General features: G+C 39.5%; 1 protein-coding gene, 1 long non-coding RNA gene and 2 pseudogenes across 2 annotated transcripts; 3 read left to right on the forward strand and 1 right to left on the reverse strand.

Annotated features, from left to right (window-relative positions):
- The first annotated feature begins 2,938 nt into the window (after window positions 1-2,938).
- Window positions 2,939-6,221, forward strand: LOC147927412 (uncharacterized). Its single transcript, XR_015581401.1, has 3 exons — window positions 2,939-3,253; window positions 3,681-3,755; window positions 5,689-6,221. It is a non-coding gene; the product is annotated as an uncharacterized LOC147927412 (long non-coding RNA).
- Window positions 6,222-6,414: 193 nt separating this feature from the next.
- On the forward strand, window positions 6,415-7,278 carry LOC147927413 (uncharacterized; annotated as a pseudogene).
- Window positions 7,279-9,691: 2,413 nt separating this feature from the next.
- Window positions 9,692-11,857, reverse strand: LOC147927414 (uncharacterized). The gene has a single exon (XM_087487449.1). It carries the CDS (start codon window positions 11,855-11,857, stop codon window positions 9,692-9,694), a length of 2,166 nt encoding a protein of 721 aa, XP_087343575.1.
- A 1,015-nt stretch (window positions 11,858-12,872) lies between these two features.
- LOC104748962 (GLABROUS1 enhancer-binding protein-like) lies at window positions 12,873-16,556 on the forward strand (annotated as a pseudogene).
- Window positions 16,557-17,986: the final 1,430 nt, after the last annotated feature.

A 17,986-nucleotide genomic window follows, 5' to 3' on the forward strand; every position in this document is an offset into this window, starting at 1 on the left:
ACTTTGATACGCGAATTACCTTTCCAGATATTACTGGTTCACAATCAATATTCCGGTGCTGTATTAATCATTTTTACTTTTTAATGATTTGTTTATTGTGACGTTATAACTTGCTACCATGCATCTTTTGAATGTACATTTTTTCCCTATCTCTCGCAATTCTCTCACCATCTTCATCATCTTCTCCTCATGAAACCAAGTTTATCTTGCTGCATGTGATTGTTTTTAGAGATCGTCCTTTTGTCGAGAAGGATTATCCTTAATTAACCATCGCCAATGTTATCGTTTTATTCACTTCAGTGATTCTTCGTTTCCATATAACGATTTTTGCGGATGATCAAAATGACAATGAAAATTAAATATAGATAGAATTTTCTGTGTTCAACCGGTCAACCCTCTCTTTTATTGCTTTACATTGATATGTGCTAGTGCTATCTGCACATGTAGATACTCATATCCATTAATGTATATATTATATAATTGTTCAATTCGATTGTTCATATTCACAAGAATGGAATGGTAACTATTTTATTTTGACGAATCTAATATGTTCAACATATTTGTTTTTGATGTCTACTAATACTTATCTTCCAGAGAAAAATCACGACCTCTTCCCAACGACACTTTAGGATTGATCTGAGATAAAGAGTACACTTTGATGGAAAAAAGTTAGTAAAAGAAATGCCCAAAGAAGAAAAAAGGATATCAAATAGCTGGGCCACGAAACTAAGTTTAAATCCATTCTTAAAAGTTTAAATATTTGATCAATTACCAACTAATATAGTTTGATTATTAACAGTTCAATATTCGCATACTTTCGTTGCTGCATGCTAAGAAAAAAAAAAATTCTCTCATCAACCAAAGGTGAAATATATTCATAATATGAGTAGTACAAAAAGAGTGTTTAACTAAGCTATATACGTGTTGAGGATGAATATAGAAACACCTTAACTTAAAGAAAGATACCTTGCAATGGAGTGATTTTCGATCCTCTAGAATTCGGACTTTTTTTGTCTAATAATTAGTACTTATCATTTACCCATCACTATATATAAATTAGCACACAATAAAAAAACGACTAAATTAGTTGAAAGCTGAAATTTGAAATACTATTTTATATATTAATTTTTTATACAATGATGAATAAAAATAAATAAAAATTAACAATTTGAATAAATGTCACCAAAAGTTGTGTGTTTTTAATCGTATATTTTGGATAATTATCCAAAAAAAATCTGTAGAAAAATTTAATTGTGTTTTGTTATGAAAAGTTGCAATTGTTCATTTTAACTGTGTTTTTGTAAGTTGCAACTGTTCATTGTAGATTTGTGTTTATTCGAATGTTCGTATCTTTTAAAATTTATATTTTTTAATCTCAATAGTTTTTATAGTTTTCTAAATTATTCTCTAACATTCATTCTTTTAAAAGTAAAGAGAGTCCTCCACTTTTTGATTTAACAAAAGATTTTTGAAATGATGAATCTAATTTACTACTTTTATTTAATTTTAAATATAAAAATTTAATATCTAGAGTTTTTTCCAAGAGTTAGATGGATTATATTGAGTTTTTGGATTTGACTTTTGAATATAGTGATAAAAAGGCCGTCTATTTAAAAGCAGTTTATATGGGTTGCATAAATAAAAATTTGGATGATGCATTAACATCACTACAAAGTCCAGAACTGGAAAGTTATCCTCAAGCTATATGTCTATCTTGTATATATTTCACTTGTGTTGGACGCTTTAATTGTAGTAAATGTGATATGAATCGTCTTAAATTTTAATTTTTTCTACATAAAAATTCAACTTTTAGAAGAAAAATAATGTTTCAATTCTTCAATATAAAAGAATGACCTTTTTCGTTAAATTTTTTTCTTATATTTATTTTTAAACAATCATACAGTTGCGTCTATTCATGGTAGAGTTGTGTCTTCTACCATAATATATTTATTTTAAAAAAATCATACGGTTACATTTGTTTATTGTAGAGTTATGTCTTTTATAATAAAAATATATATAATAATAACAATCTGAATAAATTCCAATAGCAGTCACGATTTGTTGTCGTACCTTTTCATTAGATATTATATATATATATATATTTGAAAAAATATCATACGGTTGCATCGGTTCATTGTAAAATTGTATTTTTTACCGTAAAAAAAAATCATATGGTTGCTTATGTTCATTGTAGAGTTATGTCTTTTTCACCATATAAATATCAAACATAATTTTTGCAATCAAATATTTAATATTTATGATATTTTAGTCTTGCTTATTATTTTCTTCTTTTGAGATATTTTTTAATTTTATTATTTAACATATAATAAATAATTTTATAACAAATAATTATAAATTTGAAATTTAAGTTAACTTGTTTGAAATATTTTTCCCGCGATATTATAGGGGTCTGAGTCTTAGAAATTAACTTATCCGCACGGCAACGCGCGGGTCTACTACCTAGTACCAAAAAAGGAAGACTTGATTTTGTTTATTACCCGGGAAAATTTCGAGGTAATAAGAAGTATTGAAATGGAAACTTCGAGCGAAGAAATTAGGGTTTGGTTTGGACAAAAGCAGATATTGTGTTGCTTCCTCCTGGTGGTGACGAAGAATGACAACGAGTTTTATTTTTTTTCCTTGTCTCGTCTGTTGTGAAGATGGGCCTAATGGGCCTTAACTCAATACATATAGGGCTAGTGATTTCATAAAAATTGTTTTGGTTTTGATAATCATTTTTTTCTAAGACCATTTTTAACGCCAAAACATTTACCCTGTTCTTGGGCTTTTTAAATTGCAAAATAGTGAATAGTGGGCTTAGATCACTCAAAACTGTTCTGAAATAAGAACAGTTTTTAGGTTGTTCTTGTGCGACGTGGGGAATTTCTATTGGACAAATATTTTGGTAGGTGGAGAGATATCTCGTGTCTTCGGTATTGTCGACATAGTTTTTTTTTCTTCTCTCCCAACTGCGAAACGGCGAAACGGCGATCTCATCTCCGTTCTTCTCTCCCAACGGCGAAACGGCGATCTCATCTCCGCTGTCTCCTCGTCGAAGCCCAGTGATTCCTCTGTCTCATCGGCGATCTCTCCGTCTACTCTATCTCCGTCGTATCGCCGTCTACTCGTCTCTTCTATCTCGGTCGTATCGCCGTCTACTCGTCTCCTCTGTCTCATCGGCGATCTCTCCGTCTACTCGTCTCCTCTGTCTCGGGTGGCTCGCAAATCTCATCTCCGGTAAACAAAGGCGAAGGTAATCACATCTCCCGAATTTCATCGATGTTTCATCGATTTGGGTTTTTCAAATCTATGTATTAGAATTATGTTTTGAGTCAATATTGAGAGTTGTGTGTTGTTTGAGTCAATTTTGAGTGTTGTGTTGTTTGAGTCAGTTTTTATGATGCTTTAGCCTTTGGTTTAAGGTTCAATCTCGTGTCTTTGTATTAGAGTCAATTTTGAGTGTCATCTGTTGTTTGAGTCAAACCTTTTTAGTGTCGTGTGTTGAGTGAGTCAGTTTTGTTGATGTTTTAGCCTTTGCTTTAGGGTTCAATATCGTGTCTTTGAATTAGAGATTATTTTGAGTGTCGTGTGTTGTTTGAGTCGAACCTTGTAAGTCAATTTCGCTTATGTTTGAGTGGGAACATTAATCGATTTCGCTTGTTTGTTTATGAGCCTTCTAGGTGAAGGTTATACATGGGAAATTAAATCGGATATTCATCATCAAACCTGCAACATCAAACGAAAGTAATCACAAGGTAAGTGTATATTGACAGTAAACAGCCAACAATTGAGTGTAGTTGTTGTTTATATAGGAAAGGTTTTAAACTTTGTTTATTTCATTGGTGTTGCGGTTTAGTAAGTGTTGTGTGATTGCTTGTTTAGTCTCGGATGTTATAAAGTTAGTAGTGTCAGTGTATATTGACAGTAAACAGCCAACAATTGAGTGTAGTTGTTGTTTATATAGGAAAGGTTTTAAACTTTGTTTATTTCATTGGTGTTGCGGTTTAGTAAGTGTTGTGTGTTTGCTTGTTTAGTCTCGGATGTTATAAAGTTAGTAGTGTCAGTGTTGTGTGAATGGTTGTTTATCTCGGTATTTTTTAAGTAAGTAGCGTTAGTGTTTGTTTGGTTTAGTCTTGAGTCTTGAGTCTTAAAACGTGTAAAACTTTAGTCTTGAATCTTAAAACTTTGAAAACCTAATTGAAAACCTTTAAAACTTTTAAAACTTTAAAAACTTTTAAAAAACACTCAATGACCATTATTTACTTCTGATTTGACTGAAGTAGGTAATGGTTATTGCTTGATTTAAAGACTCTAACAACAAAAAACTTTTGAATTAATGATCCTCTTACCTTCTCTATATTACATCCAATCTCTAGTAAGCTTCTTCATTGTATAAGACCTTTCTTATATGCTTCTTCCAATCTCTAATAAGCTTCTTTCTTCTTTAAGACCTTTCGCGTAAGCTTCTTCCTTCTTTAATAAGTCCGATTGCTATGGCATCAAACAATACTCCTAACAGCCAGTCTCAATCCTATTTTAGCCTACTAAACTTCCCCTATGACAGCTTTGCTCCCAATGTAAACACTAGTTCGTCTCAAATCCCTGCTTTTAGTTCGCAACCTAGTTCAGTGCCAACTCAACCTCCTAGTCAATCAGAAGAGACAGCAGAACAGCGTAGGGAGAGACGGTTATAGTCTTCACAAGATGACCTAGTCCTGATAAGCGCCTGGTTAAACACATCGAAGGATGCAGTAGTTGGGAATGGCCAAAAGGCAGGGTCCTTTTGGAACCGTATAGGAGACTTTTACGGTACAAGTAGTCATGTACGTGGTGGTGCTGAGCCTAGGCTCCCTGAACATTGTAGACAAAGATGGCAAAAAATCAGTAAGGAGGTGAGCCAATTCTGTGGAGCTTTTGCGGAGGCAGAGGGTGAGAAAGCTAGTGGGATGAACGATGTAGACGTTTTACAAAATGCTCACCAAATCTACACGAAGCTGTACAAGAAGAAGTTTGCTATGGAGTATGCGTGGACTGTGCTACGATTTGAACAGAAATGGGGAAACCTAGAGACTATGAACCCCACCCCAAAGACAACCAGTTCGAATAAAAGGAAAGCTGATGATGCTGCTGGATCGACAGGTTCTGTCGTTGGTGAGCACGAGAGCAGACCTCCGGGCATAAAGGCTACAAAAAAACTAAGGAACAAAGGCAAAGCTAAAGCTACACCATCTTTGGAGTTTAGTCAGATGTTTGAGTTAAAACGGAAGGACTTGGAGGGCATGAAACAACTCCAAAAGATGTCTATTCTTGACACTCTCATTGCCAAGAATGAAACCCTAGACGAAGATGAAAAAGCGCTTAAGAAGAAGCTAATGGCGGAATTGTTTTAACTTAGATGAAAACCCTCGAATGTTTGTTTAACTATGCTTGTTTGCTATGTTTTGTAATGAATACTATGCTTGTTTGTTTGATGGTGTAATCGTATGTTTCTTATGTTTTTAATGAATACTATGCTTGTTTCTTATGTTTGATGGTGTAATCGTATGATGGTGTATTTAATGAATACCTTATGTTTATGGTATATGTTTCTTATATGTGTGTTTATGAATAATTTGATTGTTCGCTTTGGTCTAAATATATGTTTTCGTTATGATGATGTTTAATAACTCAGTGTGTTTTCCTTTTCAGGTTGAACAAGTCATGGATTGTTTATACGACTATGGTATAAACAGCCCTTTAGACGGTAGCAGCGATTCATCAGAAGAGGAGGCCGAGACTTGTTACTATCCTCCGGAACCAGCTCCTGCTATTGGTTTCACGAGTCTCTCTAGCCGTGTAGCTCAACCACTTCCTGCTAATGAGCCACAACTGAACCAGCTCAAGGACCAAGTGACCCAGCTCAACGACCAAATAATCCATCTCAAGTTACTTGTGGTCCAACTCAAGGCTCAAGTGATCCAACTCAAGGACCAAGTGATCCAGCTCAAGGACCATGTGATCAAGCTAAAGTAAATTTGTGTCATTATCAATTGTTGTTGTAAACCCGTGATCAATGTTGGTATTTGGATTTTTGTTTAGATTTCTCTCGTGATCATTTTCGGATTGTTGTTTTGGTCACATGTATTTGTTTTGGTCATGTATTTTCAGTAGTTGTTGTTAACCCGTGATCGGATTGTTTAGGCTTGGTATGTGGATTTTTGTTTAGACTTGATGTTTGGTCACATGTATTTGTTTAGACTTGATGTTTGGTCACATGTATTTGTTTAAGTATCTTTGGATTTTAGTTACAAATAGTTCGTCTCTCGTGATCAAATTCACATGCACCAAGCTCACACTCTCAATGTCCGAACTCACATGCACCAACTCACAAGCTCTATATATATGAGACGAGAGAACAACTCAAACTTACCAACTCAAACATACCAACTCTTCTCTCTTTTGTTCACCTTTTTTATTTTACTCAAGGTATTTGTAAAACTAAACCATTTTCTTCCTCTCACCAAAGACATTTTCTTTCTTAATCCTGTTATGGCATCTTCTTCCAACAATTTTCACTTCCATTATGATGCCAATAACGATAGTTTAAACCAATACTTTCAAGAGCAATTTAATAACCAATTTCAAGCTGTTGAAGAGGAAACTCCTGCCGAAAGGAAACCGCGTACATACATCGATAGAAAACGCGAAGAAGGGCATGAACGTTTGTGGAACGATTATTTTCTGATAATCCGACATACAATGCTCGCCAATTCCGCCGACGGTTTCGAATGAACAAACCATTGTTCTTGCGTATTGTGGATCGTCTCAGTCAAGAAGTTCCATATTTTAAGCCAAAAAGGGATGCAACCTTACGGAATGGTCTTTAACCGCTACAACAATGTACTGCAGCAATTCGACTATTAGCATATGGGGCTGCAACGGACTCGGTTGACGAATATATACGTCTTGCTGAATGTACTGCTCGTAAATGTTTGGAACATTTCATCGTCGGAATAGTGGACTTGTTTGGCACTGAATACCTACGCCGGCCCACACAAAAGGATCTTGAAAGGCTACTCTTTTATGGAGAAAAGCGGGGTTTTCCCGGGATGGTTGGAAGCATCGACTGTATGCACTGGAAGTGGAAAAATTGTCCAACCGCTTGGAAATGAATGTATTCACGAGGCACCGGTAAGCCAACAATTGTTTTGGAGGCGGTAGCTTCACAAGATCTCTGGATATGGCACGCATTTTTTGGAGCTCCAGGTACTTGTAACGATTTAAATGTTCTTGATCAATCACCAGTTTTCAATGACATTATTTACGGTCGAGCTCCCAAAGTTACGTACTATGTCAACGGAAATAAGTATAATCTGGCTTACTATCTGACGGATGGTATATACCCCGAGTGGGCAACATTTGTTAAATCCATCCCACAGCCACAACACCCAAAGCATAAATTGTTTGCAGAACGTCAAGAAGGTGCAAGAAAAGATGTTGAGCGTGCATTTGGAGTCCTGCAATCTAGATTCGCCATGATTAAGAATCCAGCTTTTTTATGGTCAAAGGGTAAAATTGCATATATTATGAGAGCATGTCTAATACTCCATAATATGATTGTCGAAGATGAACGAGATTCATACACACTCTATGACGAACAAGAATTCCAACAAGATGATGGAACTGGAACTACTCCGGATCTTACATTTTCGGTAAATATGTCTTCAAATCTTGAGGGATTAGGTGATGGCCATACAATGATCCGTGATAGACAAGCACATCTCAATTTAAAGGAGGATTTGATTGAGCATATATGGAATAAATTTGGACCTTAAACTTCGTGGGATCTTCGTGGGATCTCAAACTTAGTGACTAACTCCCGGGCTGCGGACAAATAGGCTTCCATACGACCATCCTTTGTATCGTACTCCCCCAAAAACTGGTTGGTGACCAGCTGCGAATCGCAAAAAGCTCGAAGTCTGCGGACACCAATCCCCACTGCGAGGCGTAAGCCAGCTAGGAAGGATTCGTATTCGGCTTCATTGTTGGACGCGCTGAAAGCCAAGCGAAATGACTGCTCGATCACTTCGCCTGTAGGAGAAGTTAGGCGGACCCCAATTCCTGCTCCCGTCTTGGAAGAAGCACCATCAGCGTACAATGTCCACGGGGCTTTGACATCGCCGCTAACCGAAGAGGCTAGTGGGAGTTCGATCAAGAAATCAGCCAACACCTACGCCTTAGCATAGGTTCGAGTCCGGAACTCGATGTCATATTCACTCAACTCGACAGCCCATTTGGTTAGCTGCCCAGATTGGCTCGGGCTATGTAACACCGTTCGAAGTGGCTGAGTCGTGAGGATTACGATCGTATGGGACTGGAAATAAGGCCGCAGCTTTCTTGCCGAAGTGACCACTGCTAAGGCCAATTTTCCATCATAGGGTACCTGGACTCTGCTCCAGTGAAAGACTTGCTGATATAAAAAGTTGGTCTCTGCTCCCCCCTTTCCTCACGAACTAAGACTCCTCTGACTGCACTGTCCGATACGGCTACGTAAAGGAAGTGCGGCTCACCGAACTCGGGCTTAGCCAAGACCGGCAGTTCAGACAGGTAGGCTTTGAGCTGAGCGAAGGCCTCCTCGCACTTCGCATCCCACAAGAAGTTTTTTCCCCCTTTCCGTAATAGCTGGTAGAAAGGGAGGCATTTGTCCGTAGATCGAAAAATGAAGCGGTTGAGAGCTGCGATCCGTCCGTTAAGGCGTTGCACTTCGTGCAAGGTTCTAGGAGAACTCATAGACAGGAAAGCATTAATCTGCCTTGGGTTTGCTTCAATTCCCCTTTCTGTGACGATGTACCCTAGAAATTCCCCTGATGGGACTGCAAAGGTGCACTTCGTGGGGTTAAGCTTCATCCCGAACTGATCAAGGATATCGAAGCAGACTTTCAGATCAGCGAGGTGCGAGCCAGCTTCCATTGATTTCACAAGCATGTCGTCAATATAGACTTCCATGGTCTTCCCGAGCTGATGCTCGAACATTCTATTCACCAATCTCTGGTAAGTTGCTCCCGCGATTTTTAACCCAAAAGGCATCACTTTGTAGCAGAAAATCCCGCGGTCCGTAATGAATGTGGTCTTCTCCTGGTCATCCGGGTTCATTAGGATTTGGTTGTAGCCAAAGAAAGCATCCATAAAAGACATCAGCTCGTGACCCGAAGTGGACTCAACTAAGCGGTCAATATGCGGAAGTGGAAAGCTGTCTTTGGGGCACGCCTTATTCAGGTCGGTAAAGTCGACACAGACTCGTGACTTTCCATTCTTCTTTTTGACTACCACCGTGTTTGCGAGCCACTCAGGGTATTTCACTTCGCGTATCTGTCCCGCCTTCAGCAAACGTTCGACCTCTTTGTTAACGATTTCAGCTCGCTCAGGGCCCAACTTCCTTCGCTTCTTCTTCACAGGTCGGAACGTAGGGTCCGCATTCAGCTCGTGGGAAATAACTTCCGGACTGATGCCGGGCATCTCGTCTACGGACCACGCGAAGGTGGCCATTCTTTCTCTTAGGAAAGGTTACCAGACTGGCCCGGAGCTCGCTATCCAATCCAACTCCAATCTTGATTTCCTGGTCCGGGAACTTATCATTGATGAAAATGGACTCAGTGAGGTCACCTTTTAGCTGTTTTCGAACTGGATTCTTGGAGACCTCGAGCTGTGGTTGCTATTGGATCAGGAGCTTGTGACTTGCAAGGTAACAGCTCCTTGCCGTCCTTTGACTTCCTAGGACCTCCCGGACTCCTTGTGGGGTCGGAAATTTGACGCACTGATGGTACGTCGAGGCCACTGCCTTCATCTGATAAAGCCAGGGAGTTCCCAAAATAACATTATAGGCCGCAGGTCGGTCGAAAACCGTGAACTCCACCATTTTAACCACTCCTTGAGTGGACACCGGCAATGTGATTGTGCCCAAAGACATTGACGTTTCGCTAGTGAACGAGACCAAAGGTGAGGGCGGTCCGACGATGTGCTCTTTCCCGATACCCATTCTGGTGAGCGTTTCAAGGAATATCAAGTCTACCGAACTCCCAGTGTCAATTAGGATTCGGCAGACTTCGTGATTCGCCACGTCAAGCGAGATGACGAGCGCGTCATCGTGCGGAGTGTCCAACCCCTCAGTTTCTTTCTCGGAGAAAGAAATTTCAGGTAGATCGCTTGCTACTACCTTAGCTCGCTTCGGCTGGGGACCAGTGAGCTTCCGCTGATGGTCTTTGATCACAGTGATGGAGTTCCGAAAAAGACCCGATCCTCCCATTATCACGTCGATTCTTTTTTTGGGAGCTTCATCTCCATCAGACTGCTTCGGTTTCTTTGAAGGTGGTGCATCCTCATCCACTTCAGGAACCGTTTTTTGCTCCAAGTCCTCGATTGTGACGTTTGGCATTTCTCCCACCACATATTTTTCTGCGAGGACGTGCATCAGCTTCTTACAGTCACGAGTAGAATGACTGTTGGTTTTGTGGAGCTCGCAGTACGTGTCCTCATCCCGGACCCATTTGTTACTTGGGAGTACACCACTCTTGGAGCACGGTGAAAATGGAGGTTTGGATGGTGAATTCTTTGGAGAATTCTTTTTGGGAGATTGAGTGACTGCGAACGTGCTCGGCCCGGACTTCGGAGTCGTAGGCGGAGTCTTTTTGGCGGGCGCTTCGAACCGTGGTTTTCCTGTTGGCGGAGCGTTTTGTTTTTGTGCGGCGGCGATTTTGTCTTCCTCCGCGATAATCCAGTTCGAAGCCCGGTGCAATGCGTCCTGAATGGTTGGGAACCGATTCACGGACAGCTCTTCGCGGAAGCGAGATTCGTGCCAGAGGCCATTCTTAAGCGCGGCCAGGGCTGTGGAGTCCGAGAGTCCGGGAATCTTGACCTGGATCTCCTTGAACTTTGTTATGTAAGACCGGAGAGATTCTCCAGCCTTTTGGCTTAAGTTCCAAAGCTGAGCGTCCGTCACCGCAGTTTCGATTAGGCTAGAATACTTTTTGACGAACGAAATCGACAGCTCGGTAAAGTTTGTTATGGAGCCAGCTGCTAAAGATGCGAACCAAAGCAGTACCGGTCCATTAAATGTTTCTGCGAACAATTTGCAGTACCCAGCGTCTGCTTCGTGGGGCTCGAGATCCACACGGCTAGCTGTCAGCAGAAAAGTCTTGAGATGATTGGTCGGATCTCCTTTTCCCTCGTAGCTCGAGAACTTAATTTTGCCAGTATCCTTGATGCGGACCCGGGCTATTTGATCGGAAAAAGGAGTCCGCCTCGACTCCTCGATCACTCGAAATATGTCTGGAGCAGAAGTGGTTGCACTGTGCATCACAGACCGCATGTCCCGGATCTCACTCTGCATGCGGAAGATCTCGGGATTGGTAGCATACCCCGAAGTGGAAATGTTTCCTTCGACGGGGAGAGGAAGGCGAACCGGGACCTCGGAAGGTCGGACGATGCCGGGCTGCAGCGGAGTGTGGCCACTACCAACCAACGGCGGCGCTGCTTGCATGTTGGTCTGAGGTGGAAAAGAATCTCCCAGAGTGGCATCTGTTGCTGCCACCTGCGAGGTAGAAGGTGGAGTCACACCGGAGAAATCCAAAGCGCGTCGACGTGGATTTTGTTCGGTGGACAGGAGATCGACCCGATCGGCGTACGCGCGGTGGGAGGCTGAGAGGTCTGCTACGGACGTCGTAACTTCCTCCAGACGAGTGGAGATTTGACCCTCCAAATTGTCGAATCGTTCAGTAAGAGCGGCGGAGGCGGCTTGCTGACGGTCGGACTTTTCAGACAAGTCCTGCAGGAGCTTCTGGATCACCTCCAAGGATGCCGCATTGGGAGAGCTGGTTGCCATAGCGGTGGTTGTGTGAAACGTACTTGCGTGTGAAGTCGGAACTGACGAGAGTCAGGCGATAACTCCCCTCCTTCTAGCGCCAAATGGGAGAACTGAGAACGATCTTCTCCTTCCGAAGTGATTTAAATTGTGGAGGAGCTTATCGCCGTAAAACAGTTCCGAACAGAATTGAGAGAATTTGAGAATTAGAACTTGTATTGCTATTGCTGGAAAAAATATCCGATCCCTTACAACTGACCCCCCCCCTTACATATTTATACCGACCAATTTATTACTAAATTAATGCACCATTAATAGGACGCGATTTGCGCGGCCTAATTAATCATCTTGAATGCGGGAATCTTTGACCGGGACCGAGCTGCGAACTGGCCAGCACGAAGCATCTCCGCGCTATCTTCCTTTCTCCGGGCTTGATGAGCCGATCACTGATTCGCTCTTGGCCCAGTAGACGAACCCGGCCTAGGCCCACTCACCTATTGTCCGAGATGGCAGATCGTGGGTACAACACGTAGGTGCTCCGACTGGACCGGTACTCACTGGTTACATCTCTGCTATTAGCTGGGACGCAGTGTTTTACATGTTGATGACTGCAGCTTTCATCTCTGGATTGCTTCTCACTAAACTAATCATAGCACAAGTCAAAGCTATATTGTTTGGATCAGAAGATGAAGTAGCTTCATCATCATCATCACCATCACCAGCAAGCAGAGCTCCCATTGATGTCCTCATTTAAAACTTTTAACAATTTCACTAGAGAGAGACATTTTTTTAATCTTTTAAAGTTCGTTCCTTTTTTTTTTTTACCAGCTCTGTTCTGTTAACATGATCAATGTCTTAATTTCTAAAGTTTGAATGAGAATAAAATTGACCTAATTTGATTGTAGAAAGCGATAAAACGGATCAAATCTGAGAAAAAGAATCTTCCTTTGATTGTTAAACTTGTATGAATTTACAATCCCGCACACACAAAGCCCCCGTTAAAAAGTATAACAAAAGAACGGTGGTTTGATAGGACATGAAAAGAGAAGATCTTGAAAATTCTGGAAATCGAAGATCCATTAATGGGCTTATTAAGGCCCAGTTAGAGTTAAAATTTCTATGGGCTCACTTTGATCCACATGTATCTACTGGAAGATTATGCACCTAACTATGGTTTGTAGATTGAAGAAATCTCTTAATGACATACAGTAAAAGGTGTTTTTGGTTGAATTGGGTCGTATTCAAATCTGTCGGCGTGTCAATATCAAATATCAAAACTATAGTTGTTTATTAATACTAGGGATCATGATCCGGCGCTCCCTTTTTATAAGAAGTAATTTTTTTTTTTTTTTGTAATTTGAGATTAATTTCTATTAATAAATGTATTCAAACAATTATATTAATATTTTGACATATTTCTGAAATAAATTATTTTGGTAAAAAAATGTGTTTTATAATAAATATTTGGAGAGCATAAATTTTTAGTAGTAAAAGTATTACATGTACATATTTGAGTAGCTTAAGTATTAGCGTTGTATATAACGTAAAACCTTTCAATACGATATAATCACCTTTTATGTTGATGATAATTTGGATATCTATACTATTAAAAGGGAAACATTTTTATACCGATTAGTTATCCAAATTATATATTTATAACAGTATAGATATCAATTCAAATTATGGAAACATTTTTATACCTAATCGGACGATAACTTTATGAATTCCTTCTAAATAACATGTCTATTAAGCATATATTTTTTTGCATGGGATTGTTTTAGAGCACTTACACAAATGAGAGGTATTAACCTTGAGCAGTTTAACCCTTACCAAAGGTGATCCTTATGAAGACAGTGATGCTTTTTGTAGTTATGTTAAGAAGTTGATTGATTTCTACCAAAAGCCAGGTTGTAACTAAACTTCAGAGGTTGAAGAAGAAGTTTGCTAATACTGTTAAGAACGCTGCCAAAAAGGGAAAGAGTGAAGATGAGGTTAAGTTTGTTAAGGATATTGAGCGTAAAGCTTTTGAATTGGCTAGAAATATTTGGGGAAGTAATGGTGTTATGAATTCTAAATCAAGGAAGAAGATTGGAGGAACCACCCCTGCTGCTGCTACGAATGATATGAAGTTGGTTCACTCTACTCCTAAGAAACCACAAGAAGGGCAAAAGCCGGAGAAAACAGAGGGGAAGTGTAGTGACCCTCACCAAGGGGTAAATTGCAAAATGAAAACCCAAGGCCAAAAGACCAAGAAAAGAAGCCAACAAGGAGATTAGAATAATTGTTGAAGGGAAGTCCGGGAAATTATGAGTAAATTGAGAAATGGCCGAGTTGACCGCGACGTACCATCCGAGTCGTCCGAAGGACCGAGAGTTGTCCGACGCGTACCGCAAAGTACCGGGAATTGTCGAGAAAGTCCGAAGGACCAAGAATTGTCGAGGATGTCCGAGGATTTACCAAGGATGTCCGAGAGTTGTCGAGAGTAGTCGACACTGTCCGGGAAGGAGAACCGAGAGTTGCCGGTAGCGTCCGAGAGGGAGGACCGAGAGTTGCCGGTAGCGTCCGAGAGGGAGGACCGAGAGTTGCCAATAGCGATCGAGAATTTCCGGAAAAATTAAGGAAATGGTGATTTATGAAAAATCAACCAATCAGATTTCATGCAGCTAGTGGATGATTATTTAAATCAAAGTGGAGATAGTGGAGTTAGTGGAGGAATTAAATAATTCAAAGTGGATTAGTGGAGCTTAGTGGGAGAATTAAATAATCCAAGAGAGCTAAGTGGGAATCAAGGTGTCTAACCAAGATGCTTCCAAGTGTTGAACTTGCTCTAATGAGGAGAGTGCATGCGACATGCATTGGTCGAATCCGCCGCCCAAAGCACTCACCACTTCGCTATAAATAGAGGCCTTGGGATCCTTAGAAGCAATTTTCGTTCATCTTTCTTTCCCTTAGAGAAAATAAGAGCGAGAGAGAGAGTTAGGGAAATAATTAGTGAGAGAAAGAGCTAGAGAGTGAGCAAGAGAGTTCTTCCCTTAGAAGTTCTCATCCGCGCGTGTTAGCGAAGTGTTGTTGTAGGAGCCGTTCGCGTCAAGTCCTTGCTAGGAGTCCGAGTTGATCGATTCTTCTCAGCTAAGCCAGGTGAGTTTCGAAGCATGTGATATGGCACATGATAGGTGGGATTTTGGGTTATTTTCGCTTAAGATTTATGGTGAAATCTAAGCATTTTCGTTGGGGTGTTGGGTAGATTCGTTTCTTTTCTTTCTAGATCGAAGTTCTAGGAAGTTAAGTCTCGTTTATTGCTTGTTTGCATATTGGTGTGAGGTTGTGTCTAGCGCTTAGTTTCTAGTTATTTCTCTAGTTACTAAGGCTTGCATGTTGCTTGTTTGTGATTGCATGTTGGCTTGTGTGCCTTGCATGTTGCTTGTTTGTGATTGCATGTTGGCTTGTGTGCCTTGCATGTTGCTTGTTTGTGATTGCATGTTGGCTTGTGTGCCTTGCATGTTGCTTGTTTGTGATTGCATGTTGGCTTGTGTGCCTTGCATGTTGCTTGTTTGTGTTGCATGTTGCTTGTGTGCATTACATGTAGTTGTTTGTAGCTTGCATGTAGCTTGTGTGCTTTGCAGGTTTGTTTGGTTGTGTGTTGAGGTTGTGCAGGAGAAGACTTCCCCAATGACCGTAATCGGTGCGGATTACGAAGACTCGGAGAGACGGGATTGCAGCCTTGGGCCGAGTACTACACGACGGTGTAGGCGAGAGAGCCTGTTGAGAGGAACTCGCATGTGATGTTCTATACTCGCGTGCCTTTGTGGCTGTGAGTATAGGTCTTCACGGGTATGGGGGAAGTGATGAAGTGAGGAGGTGACGAAGCGTTGAGGCGTTAAAGAGAAGGAGAGATCAGTTGTTAGCTTCCGCATGCGTATACTTTGATAGTATACTTGGAGATTGGTTGACTAACTTGCATATTTTATTGCTTGTTTTTCTTGCATTTGGCTTGCATGTTGCAATTGAGTGCTGCATGCAGTTAGTTAGCTTGCATGTTGTGTGTGTTGCTTGCTGGGGTTGGGGTTTGGGTTTTGGTTTCCTGTTAGGTTGCCGAACTCACTGAGTGATGTAGCACTCAAGACTCCATATTTTTGTGTTGCAGGTAACCTTAGTGGGAAAAGCCTTAGCAGGGAGCACAGGACGTTAGGCCAGCCGGTGTAGAGTTGCGTTGCCTTTGCAAGTTGTTGTTTCTTTTTGTAAAATTTTATTAATCGTATTTTGGCCTTAAGCCTGGCGCCATCTTCGTAGTAATGTTTTATGAACTGTTTTATGAAGTAAATAAAGTTGAAAGTCTTTGTATTTAAGTCGTTTAATTTTGAAATGGTTCCAGCCTTGTCCGGACCAACACAACGCACCATGCCGCGAGGGTTGCAAAGCCTAAGCAGTCTCGGTCGCGGGCGGAATTGTGCTAGGGAGGACCGGTCGGGAAGTCTGCAGCTTCCGTCCCTCGGTCGGATCACTCCGGTGCAGTTCCCATAGTGGCGTTCCGTGACTGTCCGTTGGCCTGCATGGTCATAGGACGGTTCGGGGGCGTTACAGGAAGGGTGGTCTCTCCATTGGTAGAGAGAATGCATTGTTCTTCAATGCTGAGAATTCGAGTTCTTGCTGCTTGGATGAATCCATAATAACAACGGTTTGGAAAAAAGTTGCTGATAGAGCAAAGAAGACACAAGTGTAGAGTCCACATCGGACGAAAATTAAGTCCTTGGGCAATATATATAGTATGAGGCAAACCTCCTCCTTTGAGCTAGCTTTTGGGAGTGAGTTAGGCCCATTACTAATCATCTAAATATATAAAGTTAACTTTGCTCACTTCTCCTTCCTCCACATCAGCATCCACCTAATCAATTTTTTTTTTTTACACAAAAAAATATTATTTTTAATATTCATTAATTGCATATTTATTAATTATAATTAATAACAGTAAAAATAAATAAAAAACAAATTAACTAAAATTAGTTAAATTTTAGAATAGTATAAACAATAATATATATTTTTAGTAAATAATAAAATTAATAACTATCTAAAAAATGAATTAAGTAAATTCAGTGAAAATTTTAAAATAGTAAAAATTATACTATAAATTTGTTTTAGTAATAATATTACTATTAAAATTATAACCAAAAATGATTATATTCTAAAATTTAGAATGGGTTAATGGGTTTTAGAATGTAAGTAAGATTTTAATGCATGGTAGAATAAAAAAAACAAGTTATGTAATTGTATTTATAAAAATCTAAACATGAAAATAAAATTGAAGTAAAACATTAGTTAAGAAACATATACCATAAAGATTTATTATTAAATTTTACTTATGAGAAAGATAATATTAATTACTTAACTTAACTTAACTTATAAGTTTTGATCTAAAACAAAGGGGCACACTTTTTTTTGGGAAAACTATGAAAAAGAATTTTGAAAAAATAATCTATATAAAAAACAAAATCAATGGTCAGGAAATATAGAAAAAATAATATGCAAGCCGTTACAAAAAATGGCATGTGATCTGTGTAGCATATCTCATAAGATGGAGCTATAATTTTATAACATGATATAAAATATATATAACAAATATAATATATATATATATATATATCTATATATAATCAAATGCTTTTAACCCAAAACATTGGAATTTGTTCAAAAAAAAAAATACCCAAAACATTGGAAAACAACATATTTAAAGTACACTATATTTTTTTTTAGAAGACGAAGATGGGGTTACATCACAATATTAACATCTGCAAATAGCATATGAGATTTTAGAAATATATGTAGTTTGGATTAATGAATAGATATTCATTGTGGGGTTTAAATGTTTCATCATTTAAGTATTTTTGACTTAGTCTGAAATTATATTATGAGAGATGATACATTTGGACAACCTCATTGTAGGGACATAGCAGTAAAACTGTTCATGAAACTTTGTGTATTCGCATTTAATGTTGGATATCGATATGTTTAAATGGTCTCTATAATTAGGTTAACGATCGACATTGACGTTAGAACTTTTAAAATTATGTTTTCATGGGATATGAATATGGAATGAACAATTTTAAAGATAAAATGTCAAAAGATTGTCGACAATATTATTGCGACACCAGACAA

The sequence above is a fragment of the Camelina sativa genome, chromosome 15 (genome assembly GCF_030686135.1).
Source record: "Camelina sativa cultivar CO46 ecotype springtype chromosome 15, ASM3068613v1".
Lineage (NCBI taxonomy): Eukaryota > Viridiplantae > Streptophyta > Magnoliopsida > Brassicales > Brassicaceae > Camelina > Camelina sativa.

Excerpts from the sequence above, each read along its gene's own strand:
- LOC147927414 (XM_087487449.1), bottom strand. The coding sequence starts at position 11,857 with ATGGCAACCAGCTCTCCCAATGCGGCATCCTTGGAGGTGATCCAGAAG.